The 12746-nt window shown below is 42.9% G+C and overlaps 1 protein-coding gene across 1 annotated transcript; it reads left to right on the top strand.

Annotated features, from left to right (window-relative positions):
* Positions 1-1798: 1798 nt before the first annotated feature.
* Positions 1799-12371, top strand: adamts15b (ADAM metallopeptidase with thrombospondin type 1 motif, 15b). The gene is made up of 7 exons (XM_031878435.1): positions 1799-1811; positions 2206-2373; positions 6246-6529; positions 6628-6805; positions 7777-7952; positions 9501-9676; positions 10624-12371. The coding sequence occupies exons 1-7, from the start codon at positions 1799-1801 to the stop codon at positions 11399-11401; spliced, it is 1773 nt and encodes a 590-aa protein (XP_031734295.1). The 3' UTR covers positions 11402-12371.
* Positions 12372-12746: the final 375 nt, after the last annotated feature.

The following is a 12746-nucleotide window of genomic DNA, read 5'->3' as shown; positions in this document are numbered from 1 at the left end:
CACACTTTAGGAATGACTTCAGGAAGTTGACGCCTGATTCCATCACAGCCCAAGAAAAAGAACCAAACAGAGCTGATCAGTCTCTTATCACAGCTGTCAATCACTGCTGGTGAAGCTCGTTAACTCCGATCAAACTGTAAAACTAGGCATCACCAATCAAATATGAATCCAGATTTTCCAATCTTTAGAAATACACCTCTAAATCTCACCAATTAATACGCTGTATCTTTCTTTGCTCAACCTGTGCAGAAAGAGATATTTTGCATGATGGAAATATTTCCTGGCATACAAACAGCTACATGCATCCTAAAGTCTTGTTGCCAGGTTTCATTCAACCGTATCTTCCAACTTAGCCGTAAATGCTACAGTGAAGTACTGGTCAGATGGATTAACTGTTGTTCGTCAAGAAATACCTGCCGTTAAATTGTCTTTTTACAATATTTCCATGTACAGCTTTAAAACCACCAAGACACATTGTGGAAATCACACAGTTTAAAGTGTATATTTTATACTCTGGACAGAGTTTAGCTAGCTGTTTACAATTGTAATGCTAAGCTAGGCTAGCTAAACTGGCTCCAGCTTCTTACTTAACCCACAGACATGAGATTGATATCAGTTATCTTAAAATGCTGAACTATTCTTTTCTATTTTAAAATCACTGTTTCTAAAATTCTTGTCAAATAGCTAAAATGACCAAATATTGATTGACATAACAGCTGTTTCAAGGTGAGTGTACATGCTGTTATTTGGACAAAAAAGGGGAATCTACAGCGCTGCAATTCTTTCTCTATTAATCTGTCATGTAGGCTGACTCACAAATCTCCTTGTTTCAGCTCTAAATGACCGGCTTTAGTCTGTGAACGTAAATGTAAAAGCAGCTGAAGTTGAACACCGCTAATCCTACTTTTTCAATAAAACCTAATGGGTGGTATTAAACTTGTATTCTGTAGTTTGACAAACTGTCTTGTTAAGGCAAATCCTATTCATAATACAAGTGACATTTCATTTTTTTTCAAATTATAATCAGTGGTTGAGGCTTTAAAAGAAGCAAGACTCCTGAAACCAGATGCACAAGTAACTCCCGAGGCCCCCAGAGAGGAATTGGTTTACACTGTCCTCATATATGTTAAGTCATTTCCTCCCAAAATGGTCCTGTTCCATGATTGAAAACACTGTTTTTTTTTCTTTTGGAAAGTACTTCATGTTCGTATTTAAGGAGTGAAATGATTTCCTTGGGAACTAAATTCCCCCGTCAGGCCCGGTTTAGAACATGGACATACGCCGCGCTGTATATTCCCATGCATAGCTGCATTCCTGTCTGCTATGACATCAGCTTCAAATCAGTCCAGTTTGCTTTGCCTCATACTTACATGTGTGTTGAGGTGTCTGATAAAAAGTTTCTCTTTCTGTTAATCAACCAGGACAAACATGTTAAAACAGAGGTTCAGTCTCAGAAACATTTCAAGAATTAGACCTTTTCTTTCTCCCAAAAATCTGGAAACCGTCATCCACGCATTCAAAACTAGTCGATTCAATTACTGTAACCTCTTTGCTCTCTAGCATCAGCAGAACTATCTCAAAATCTGCAGCTAGGATTCTGACTCAGACATGAGCATGTCTGCTCCTGGCTTACTTTCACTGGCTACCTGATGCTTTTAAAATTGATTCCAATCAATCAGATCTCTTATTGCCAATTTACCCTCAGATCCTCGGATGCGTGGAACTTGTTGTACCGAGTTGTCCTGACTCTCACATAAAGGTGATAGAGTCTTTGCGGTCGGGGCTCCTAGACTGCGGAATGGTCCAGCCCAGTATCGTGGCAGTTTTGTCTGTCAGCATGAAAACAATGGCAAAGGAAAGTCAATTAGGATCCTTATTGGTGGTGGATACACAAATGAAATGCATCTACGTGACTAAGAAACAGTCAGAGCAACGTGATGTACTTTATCATTTCCCAAAAATGATTATTGTTGGTCGGAGGAGAGGTGGATCCAACAAACAGGACGTTCAAATAGAACACGTGTTCAAAACCGCCTAGTGGTTTTATGGTCGTGGTTTTTCAAACAATTTGAGACAGTTTTCCCTAAACTTCACTATGTGCTTTTGTTGCCTAAACCCAACTGTTGGTTTTGTTGCCTAAACTTAACTTTTGTTTTTACTACTTGACTCTAACAACCTTCTGTCTGTCCCCCCATCGTCCCTCAGGCCACGTCTTCAACATGCCCCACGACAACGTGAAGGCATGTGAGGAGGTATTTGGGAAACTAAAGGACAACCACATGATGTCTCCCACACTGATTCAGATCGACAGGAGCCGTCCCTGGTCCGTGTGCAGCGCCGCTATCATTACCGAGTTCCTGGACAGAGGTCATGGTTAGTAAACACTTCCTGTACGCGTCTCTGGACTCACTAATTCTGTCCAGGCTTCGTGCTCTCAGCTGGTTGTAATCTAATTGTGCTCACAAAGAAAGACCTTGGCTCTATTCGGTCTCGGTTATATTCAATATCAGTTTCAAATTGGAAGTGATCACATATACTTATTTTATGTTTTACTCTGATATAAAGAAATATTCATGTTATTTCACTTGTTTTTTAACATACAGTATCTATTTGTGTCGGGTCAACTCTTTCAGACACACGTCACAGTACATCACACAGTGAAATCCAATAGCAAGAGGACAAAACCTGATAACAGCACAATATCAACTAAACACCTTGTATAAGTTGACAATCAACCAATAATAAAGACTTTTGTAGCAAAATGTGACTACAAACTGCATTTCGCTGCACGACTGTGTTGTACAATGTCAATAAATAACCTTGTAAATGTAGATTTCCAATATAATATTTCTATGGTCTTGGCAAGTTCAATCAATATCTGTGAACATGAGCTGCTCGCTCTCAAAACCAGGAACCAGAAAAGGAAGTATGAAGTATCAAGTGTAATGTGGAGCTGCTTCATAGACTATGAATGGGAGACTGATTTAGTGTTTTCTATAACCAGAGGAGCTTTATTGTATCGTATTGTTCTCAGCTGTGCAACAGAAAATGTACTTTATACTCTACTATTCACCCGGCTGCTCTAAGTGTCGTCTATAACATCTTTAATTCATTGTCTATGGCCACACATCCATGTTACACACTTTATACTTGATGGAATCACACATTTGAGTTTTGGATTTGGAAGCTAGTTGTTCATGTTTAAACACCCTTTAAAGCTGCACTTACCTACTTGCTTTTTTATATGAAGAAATCACTATTTATATATGTTGATCACTGTTTAATGTGACAGCGATCGCTGTAGTGTTGTACACAGCTTTGTTCAGCTCATTGTTTTGGTTTTCTGGCCCACAACTTCAGGTTCTTGGCTCAGTCTCACCAACTTTGTTTCTTGCCACAGCAGGCAACTGTTTTTACCCAAAAAAGCTCAGAAGGAAAAAAACAGGAGAAAGTTAGTGTTCATCTGCCAAACTTAGTGGAACGTTTAGCAAATTTTCATCTTGGGAATTGATGAGGACCAAAACAGATGGTGAATGTGACTGACATTCAGCAGGTGGCCAGAAACACAACAGGCCCGCCCTAGACACACATATGTGGAAACAGCTGAGGTCCGATCTGTTTGGTTTGTGGACGCCAACGTTTGGTTGGTGGACGTCAACGTTTGGTTGATGGACGCCAACGTTTGGTTGATGGACGCCAACGTTTGGTTGGTGGACGTCAACGTTTGGTTGATGGACGCCAACGTTTGGTTGATGGACGCCAACGTTTGGTTGGTGGACGCCAACATTTGGTTGATGGACGCCAACGTTTGGTTGATGGACGTCAACGTTTGGTTGATGGACGTCAACGTTTGGTTGATGGACGCCAACGTTTGGTTGATGGACGCCAACGTTTGGTTGGTGGACGTCAACGTTTGGTTGGTGGACGTCAACGTTTGGTTGGTGGACACCAACGTTTGGTTGGTGGACGCCAACGTTTGGTTGATGGACGCCAACGTTTGGTTGGTGGACGCCAACGATTGGTTGGTGGACGCCAACGTTTGGTTGGTGGACGTCAACGTTTGGTTGGTGGACGGCAACGTTTGGTTGGTGGACGTCAACGTTTGGTTGGTGGACGCCAACGTTTGGTTGGTGGACGCCAACGTTTGACCGATGTCCACTTGTACACCAGTTGTCACGTCATAGTAGACCTGTTGAAGAAAAAGGAATGTTTTCTCTAACAGACAAGTTCATGATGAAATTAGGAAATAATTGATCCCAAAGCACGTTAAAACCAAGCCAAAATAACCTTACATGGGATCTGCATCATGGTCTAGAAATCTTGTTTGAACAACAACATGCAGCTCCCAGCTGATTCCTCACAGCTTCGGGCAAAGCTCTGGGAAATGCTTGCGAATGACAAACGGACATAATCGCTTACGTTATATGCTGATCAGAGCTAAAAGAAAAGTATATTTTGTTGTATTTTGGTGTTGTCACATCCAGACATAAAGTAACTATTGTACAGTGGTAGATGAGAGCAGAGAAAATAGTTGTCTAAGACACCAAATGTCAGATTTCTGAGCCAGAATGTGAGCATTTCATTATAGAACTGGCACATACCAGAGTCTCACTTGCCTCGACAGAAATGTGAAACACTTTGTGGCAGAATCACACTGGAGTTCAATAAAGTGTATCCGAGGAAGTATTTTTTCCTTGAGATGTAATTTCATATGCTGATGATGACAGAGTATCCATTTCCAGTATCCACGTTCAATAAAACATTCCAAAGTGTATTCATATATTACTCTGCTTTTTCTCCTCAGTGGCTCCTTTATGCCAAGTCTTTGTCTGTCTGTGTGTAAACTCTAATAAGTGACCGTCGACCAGCCCACTTACTTTAACAAGCAAATGAGCATTTACTAAGTTTAACACGGCTGTCTTTTCTACAAGAGTCATGTGGTTAATCTAAACATTATCTGGTGCCTGTACCGTCTCATATAGACAGCTTGCATTCTGGCTTTGTGCAGACTGAAGGAAAAGTTACTGAACATTCAGTACCAACAGTTTAAAGCTCATTCATGAGCGTTCTTTTAATGTTATAATCCATCGTTTTATTGTCCTGCAGCCTTGCACAACCTGCAGTCAACATTACCTTAAATGGACTAGCCGGAGCACCCTTCTAATGCACAACAGTCTGAAGGAGCAAAATTCATTCTGCACTCCTCCCATGTGACAATGAATATAGTTTGTTTTAGTCTTTTAGGGGTTTTAAGGGTTGGTAATCTTCTTCAAAAACACTTTTTGTTATATTTGTTGAAATTCTCAATACATCTTGACAGCAATCAATAGGTCAAATGCTTTGACAAAAAAAAATGGTATCTGTGGCTGTTGCAGGACTAACAGCAGCCATGTTAGTTGTTTACATTCATGTCAATAATTTGGGGGGAGTGGCTTTAGAGGAAGGCCTGACAGGATGGACTAACAACTTCCTCGCTACATTTAACAACTTTTGAAGCTTGTGCTGCTCGCTACTTTCATTGGAGAAGAGTTGGCAACACTGGGCTGGCTTTTTAGGTTGGGTTATTTAAAAAAATCTAGTTTGCTCTTGTTATTCCTCAAGATCATCAACCCAAGCTATAATATTCTTTAAGATTTATGGACGGGTGAATCAGAAATTGTATCACAAAATGCTGTGGTAGTAGAGTAATTGAGTTAATTGTTTTATTTAGATGTTTAATTTCTCCTTAATGCTACATGTATTGATTTATTGGCCACATGGCTGCAGTGCAACAAGCAAAACATTGACATATTACCACATTAATAAGTTGATATGGTGAACGGGTTAGCAAACAGCAGCATTTTGTTTCTTTCCAACAACGTAAGTCCAACAATCCCCTTTCCTTTAGCTACTGTAGGTTTCGTTCTCTTTCAACTCCTGAGGGAAGTATCTGGATCTGTACCACCTGCTGGTTTGCTGTTTGGTGCTATGTAGCGTTAAGCAGGTTTATTAGCTTTTGCACTGGAAACAGTTGCCTGCTGCTGGAAACAAGTTGCAGCAAAGTAAAGTTGCGAGCCTTGAAACCAAAACAATGAGCTGAAAGATGCACAAACTCCATGTAGAGCTGAGGCAAAATGAGACAATATTCTGTGGGTTCGTCAAGCAACACCTTTCATATTAAATACAAAAATACAAATTGGTGCTTTTAAGGTTTTCAATGTGAATGCTGTCTGATTGGTTGTAATATTGTTGGTTTGTGTCTTCAGGAGACTGTCTGCTGGACCAGCCTCAAAAGCTGCTGTCTCTCTCAGACAACCTGCCCGGTTCCAGCTACAGCCTGCACCGCCAGTGTGAGTTGGCCTTCGGCCCCGGCTCCAAGCCCTGCCCGTACATGCAGCCCTGCTCCAAGCTGTGGTGCACCGGGAAGGCCCGCGGCCAGCTGGTCTGCCAAACCCGACACTTCCCCTGGGCGGACGGCACTGGCTGCGGCAACGGCAGGGTCTGCTACCGAGGAGCCTGCACGGATAAGAACAACACCATGCACATCAAGGTGATTGTGTGCAGAGAGCGAGCCCGGTGCTGATGGTGGTTGTTTTTTTTATATCACAGATTGATGTACCGTTTTGCCTGTTTTGTCTTTTGTCCCAGGTGGATGGCCGTTGGGGGAAGTGGGGAGCATTCGGAGGTTGTTCCCGGAGCTGTGGTGGAGGAGTTCAGCTGGCCAAGAGGGAGTGTGACAACCCCGTTCCTGAGAATGGAGGCAAATACTGCTACGGCCTTCGCATCAAATATCGCTCCTGTAACCTCAACACTTGTCCTGAAACAGGTACACTAGTCTCTGTTTGAGTACGTTCACACAGCAAGACACACTTTAAGGGCTGTGACCATTCAACAAAAACATGTTCCCCAAACAGTGATTGTACAATTAACTTTGAAGAAGTTGAAGCAACCAAAAACAAGTGAGCAAAATTGTAAGGAATGGATGAAACTGTGTCTATCGGTCCTAATGTAAAAACAGGTAACTACCTTCCAACCTATAGACCCTTTTACAGCCAACAATCATCTACAATAAGCATGTGCATGTTATCAACTTTAGTATTGTTTTGCCCCGGCCATCCAGATGAGTTATCAGGCTTTAAACATTTGATTTTAAACTGTTACCAGCATCAAAATGTCTGCTTGTTGCATGTTGGGTTGTCAGAATCAATATTCCAAAAGCGGTTCTACAGTTCAGACAATGATCACGACCGCTTCAGGGCAACAGATGACACTTACGTACGCCATCATTGTTTACAAACTGTAAAAGGGTGTATATTAGCAACTTAACCTATCATTACCTGCAAACCACAAAGTTAAATTGAGGGGTTCCAGGATATGTCAAGAAAAGCCCCATTTCATGACTGACACATCCACTGGAGGATTTGGCCCTGGATGAACATTAAAAGTGAAGTTTGAAAATGCAAACAATTATGTAAGCTATGGAGCTATGGACCCCGTTTGCCAGTCTGCCAGAACGGTGTTTGACACCAACCCTTAGAGTTAACGTTAGCTTGATTAGCTCGCTAGCTCAAAGTTGCTGTTGTCTACCTCTGTTTGGATTCAAGAACCTGTTTTGGGGAAAAATTTCAAAAAGCAAATCTGCCACCATCGTCTTTGAAAAATGCACATACGTTCTGCAAGAACAGAAAGAACAAAGTGAGTGGTCAAATGCAAAACTGCAACCACATCCTGTAAGAGGTCAACAGTGTTGGAGTAGTTGTCAATCTAATGGGAGGTTGCTGTTTTTTGCGTCTCCAGGTAAGAGTTTCCGCGAGGAGCAGTGTGAAGCGTTCAATGGTTTGAACCTGAACACCAACAGACTGGGTTCCACTGTGGTTTGGGTTCCAAAATATTCGGGCATCTCTCCCAAGGACAAATGCAAGCTTATCTGCCGCGCCAACGGGACTGGGTACTTCTACGTCCTCGCTCCAAAGGTACGTAGCTGATTTAATACGTTAACTATTCCTCAGAGTGTCCACAACATCAAGTCTGTTTTAGCAATGAACTCTTTTTCTAATCATTGAAAAACATGGAATAAGTTCAAGAACATAGACTATTTTGATCATATGTATCATATATTTGCATTAGTAAAGTACAGAAATTACTTCTAGCCAAACAAGCTATTGACTACTTGATAACTACTGGCTGCAGTGCATGTTGTTACAGCCTGTAGACGATACGTAGAGTAATGCTGTTAGCTTTTAGTCCTAAAAGGCGGCAACCTCCGGTTCTGAAAGGTGAAGCCAATGCTGCAGAATCTTGAACCTGCATTCTCTCTAATGTCCATCAGGGGGCGAAAACCCAAGTCCTGCTACACTTAGATCTGTATATAACGCTAAGACCGTAGACTGTCACAATGCCAATGACAATGTCAGTTGTTGGTTTGTGTACTGCGGTCTTTTGTTTTGTTTTGTTTGTTTGTTCAGTTTGTCTCTGCCTCGTAAAGCATCTTTGGGTATTTTGAAAAGCGCTATAGAAAATTGATGTATTATTATTATTGAAGTATTGAGTCTGGCATTTTGGCCATCGCCATGTTGGTTTTTTACTGACCATATCTGGACTGAGGAGGAGTGACGTAGAGACGCCGTATACGTCTCTGGTAGAGACCTGTCAATCACTGTGTAGCCCCGCCCTAAAGCATCCCCTGCTTTATGGTCTGTGTGACTCTAAATGGACCATAATGTACTAAATGAACATCATGCTGTATTGAAGAAGACTTGAAACTAGAGATTGAGACCATAAACTCATGTTTACAATGTTTACTGAGGTAATAAATCAAGAGAGAAGTAGAGTCATTTTCTCATAGACGTCTATGCAACCAAGAGGAGTCGCCCCCTGGTGGTCACTAGAGAGAATGCAGCTTTAAGACATGAAGCTTTGGCTTCACTTTTCAGAACCGGAGGTTGCCTCCTAGACGTGTTTTATATTCTGAGCTAAGTGTGTATCAACTGTTGTACTCACTAATGCAATCTGAACTCTTTGTCACTGAACACCTCATGGTGAGTCAAAAGCTCACAGGAGGTGTAGTTGAAACTTTCATAGACACAGCTCTCTGTTCACAAAGGTTTGGCGTGTCACTGCCTGGTGTGATTTGTTCCATTATTCTTAGTGAGAGGTGATATGTTGGTGCCTTAATAGAGAGCGGTGAGAGTGGTGAGAAGGGGAAACATGCAGGGACAGGATCACCTCACAGCTGTGGCTTGTCATCAACTATTTATGCAACCAGAAAGGAAACAAGCTCGTAGGAGCGATGCCATCCAACATCTCGTTTACACTAAAGTTCACTGTACACTCCCTCTGGTGATACTTTTCACATTCTATTTATGTACCTCTTTGGTTCATTATGTTTGTTTAGTTAGAAGAATAAAGTATGTATATGGTGGAGCACATATGTGGCAAGTCTTGCTCTTTCCTTCCCTCTTGTTGTTGTTCTTGCTTACATGTTATCCACCTTTAAGATGTAATGTCTTGAAACCCTGCAGGTGGTGGACGGGACGCCCTGCTCTCCTGACACCTCGGCTGTATGCGTTCAAGGAAAATGCATCAAGGCGGGCTGCGATGGCAAGCTAGACTCAAGCAGGAAGTTTGACAAGTGCGGCGTGTGTGGCGGCACCAACCAGGGCTGCAAGAAGGTCTCGGGAATGTTCACCAAACCTGTGTAAGTAGCATGCCGGCACACGCCGTGCCGCTCTTTATTTTTGGGTCTCGGACGACGCAGAGGTGAAATTTATGTTGCTGTGAGCAGGTTTGCAATGGAGATGTCTTTGCTGTCTGTGTGTTACTGAAAAGGAAGAAATAACTAAACGTTATCTTCACTCTCAACAAGTATAGAGGTATAAATGGACGACACTTAGGTCACACGTAGGCCCCGATTACACCGAGAGGCGTCACAAAAGAGGAGTCGGACAAAACAGCTGATGAGCTGGTGAAGCAGAAATTATATAGTTCATCGTAATTAAAAAACACTAATATCAATGATCTACCGGCATCAAAACAGGAAGTCAGTGGTAAGGTTGTAATGCCCGCCTCTTGCTTGATTTGATTGGCTGCCTCGGTAAAGTTTGACGTAGACGAGCGGTGCGACTACGCGCCTGGTGCTGAAAAATATTTTAACTTTTATGCACGTCTAAAAAACGCCTGAAAAACCAAAGAAAAACAATGGTTTCGCAGCCGCTCATCTCGGTTTGATCGGCCCCTTTCGGCAGTGATTCCCAATATTTTCATGGAAATCAATCTGCTTTATTCAAAACACTAACGAGAAACGGTTTGAGGAAAGTTTAGCCGACTATATCTGGCTCTAAATTAAGAATTCCAATATGTTATTTCCATCGTCTAAGAAAGTTCAATCAATATTTCCGAACCTGAGCTACTCTAAGCCAGAAACCACCAAGTCTCATGTCCTTCTGTATAAAGTCTGGAGCTGCTCCATAGACAGTGAATAGGAGACTGATATTGTTTTCTTTTTTAAATCCAATTCCAAGAGTTTTTAGAAGCGTTTTTTTGACATCTGTCACTTCAGTTCTATTTACATCCATTGTCTTGAAAGACTAACCAGTGGCCATTGAGCATCATTAATGCTCTTCATCTCCACGCTTTTCTTTTTAGTCACGGCTACAACTTCGTGGCGATGCTGCCCGTCGGAGCTTCCAACATCGACGTCCGTCAGCGCGGCTACCGAGGGATGGTCAACGATGAGAACTACTTAGCGGTGAAGAACCGCCACGGCAAGTACCTGCTGAACGGCAACTACGTGGTGTCGGCTGTGGAGCGCGACCTGCTGGTGAAGGGCAGCTTGATGCGCTACAGCGGCACCTCCACATCCGTTGAGATTCTTCAGTCCACCCGACCGCTGCAGGAGCCTCTGACTGTCGAGGTGCTGTCTGTGGGGAAGATGACTCCTCCCAGGGTGCGCTACTCCTTCTACATCGCCAAGGAGAGCAAGGAGGAAAAGACTCTGCGGAAAGAGGATAAAAGCCACGCGGCGCACAACAGCGTCCTGGCGGACAGCAACAGGGTGGAGGCCAAGAAGCAGATGATGAGTAAGAGGCCGGTCAGTCACTGGGTGACAGGAAGTTGGGACTCGTGCACAGTGACTTGCGGGAACGGTCTGCAGAAGAGAGCGGTGCACTGCCAGAGCACGGAGGGGCGTCCGGCGGTGGACTGTGACGGCACTGACAGGCCTGTAGCGGTGAGAACGTGTGGGGATTCGTGCCCCATGTGGGACGTCGGGACCTGGTCTCACTGCTCCAAGTCATGTGGAAGGGGCTTCAAAAGGCGTCCGGTGCGCTGCTTGACAGAGAACGGCCTGAATCTACCCAGAGACCACTGCTCTGGGAGGAGGAAGCCTCAGGAGCTGGACCTCTGCAATCTGAAGCCATGTTAAAGCAGACACAGACACCAGCCCAGGGACGTATTTTTGTCAAATTGACGATTTGACTCGAACCTTCACGCCCGAATCTGCGTGATAATGATCCCATGGCTGCGTTGGTTGGAAACACTCTCCAATGCTGCCTGAAGGGGCATCTGCTACACCGAAGAAATCCAACGGAGACGGAGAGGGTCTCCCTCCATTGTTTAAAAAAGACAGACATCTGTTTAGATAGGAGAGCTGTCTTCTTGTAAACTGTCAAACCATCTGCCTCAGGTTTGACTCACCGTTGGTCTACCTCTACCAGGACAGATGCCTGAGCATGTACAGAGAGTCACGGCGGAGGGAAGATGCAGAGACAGTGACCACACACGTCTGCAAACAAACGTGGTTTATTGGTATCGTTACTCGCATGGGAAGACCTTGCAAAAGCAAAAGAGAACTGAAAGTGCAGGACAACAACAGACGAAGCGTGGTGAGGTATAACCTCAGAATCCCACCTGTGAATTGATATTTTTCACTGAAAAACTTCTCAAAATGTGAAACACAGTACTGTATCACTCAAGCAACATCCACGACCTGATGGGTCCATGCAGTTTCTACATCGTTTTGTTGTTTTATTTGTTCTTGATTCAGTGCTATTGGTGGTTTCTGGTACAGAATAATTTAGGGCTGCAAACAACTAATTGCAAATTTTGTCGTTGATCAGTTGGATCTATGTAACGATCCACGCCTTGGTAATGTCTCCGTGGGGCAGTCAACCAGCCGCTGTTTTTTACAATATTCAAACATAATTGTCTGTTCTGTGTAAAAAAACAAAACCGACCAACGCTGAGCTGTTTGTTCTCTGTTGCCAAAGAATTATAACTTTTAAAAAGCCTTAGTATGGTGAGAGACACCTCTCTGAGCCGCTTTCTGTAAATCACTGTCTTCTTTGAGAACAATTCTGAAACCAAAAGGGGAAAAATTCATATTTGATATTGTTTTGGTTTCATAATGTCGCCCCCTAGTTTTATATTAATTTGATGCAATCCTGATAGCTATCCGCCTATTTAGAGGGAGACCATTCAAACAAACAAATCAAACAAACTCCAGCGTTCAACCACACAACAACAACCACATTAACTCTCCGGCTAAAGTCTCCTTCTTATATAACTGACAAACATGAACATGCAATGTATTAGTTGTTTAAAAATAAAAACCAAAGATAGTTTAAGCTGATTTGATGCTTAGTGGAAGGTTGGGGTGTAACGTACCCAACATTCACAGTTAGGCAAAGGGAAAACAAAGAAAATGCAAAACAATTACTTATTTTTGTTCATTCATTTTAAAAATAACAAACCTTCAACAGTTGTTCATT

Source organism: Anarrhichthys ocellatus, unplaced genomic scaffold (genome assembly GCF_004355925.1).
Source record: "Anarrhichthys ocellatus isolate YVR2014 unplaced genomic scaffold, GSC_Weel_1.0 scaffold178, whole genome shotgun sequence".
Classification (NCBI taxonomy): domain Eukaryota; kingdom Metazoa; phylum Chordata; class Actinopteri; order Perciformes; family Anarhichadidae; genus Anarrhichthys; species Anarrhichthys ocellatus.
The sequence above is the reverse complement of the archived record's forward strand: the minus strand, read 5'-3'. Positions and strand labels throughout refer to the sequence as shown.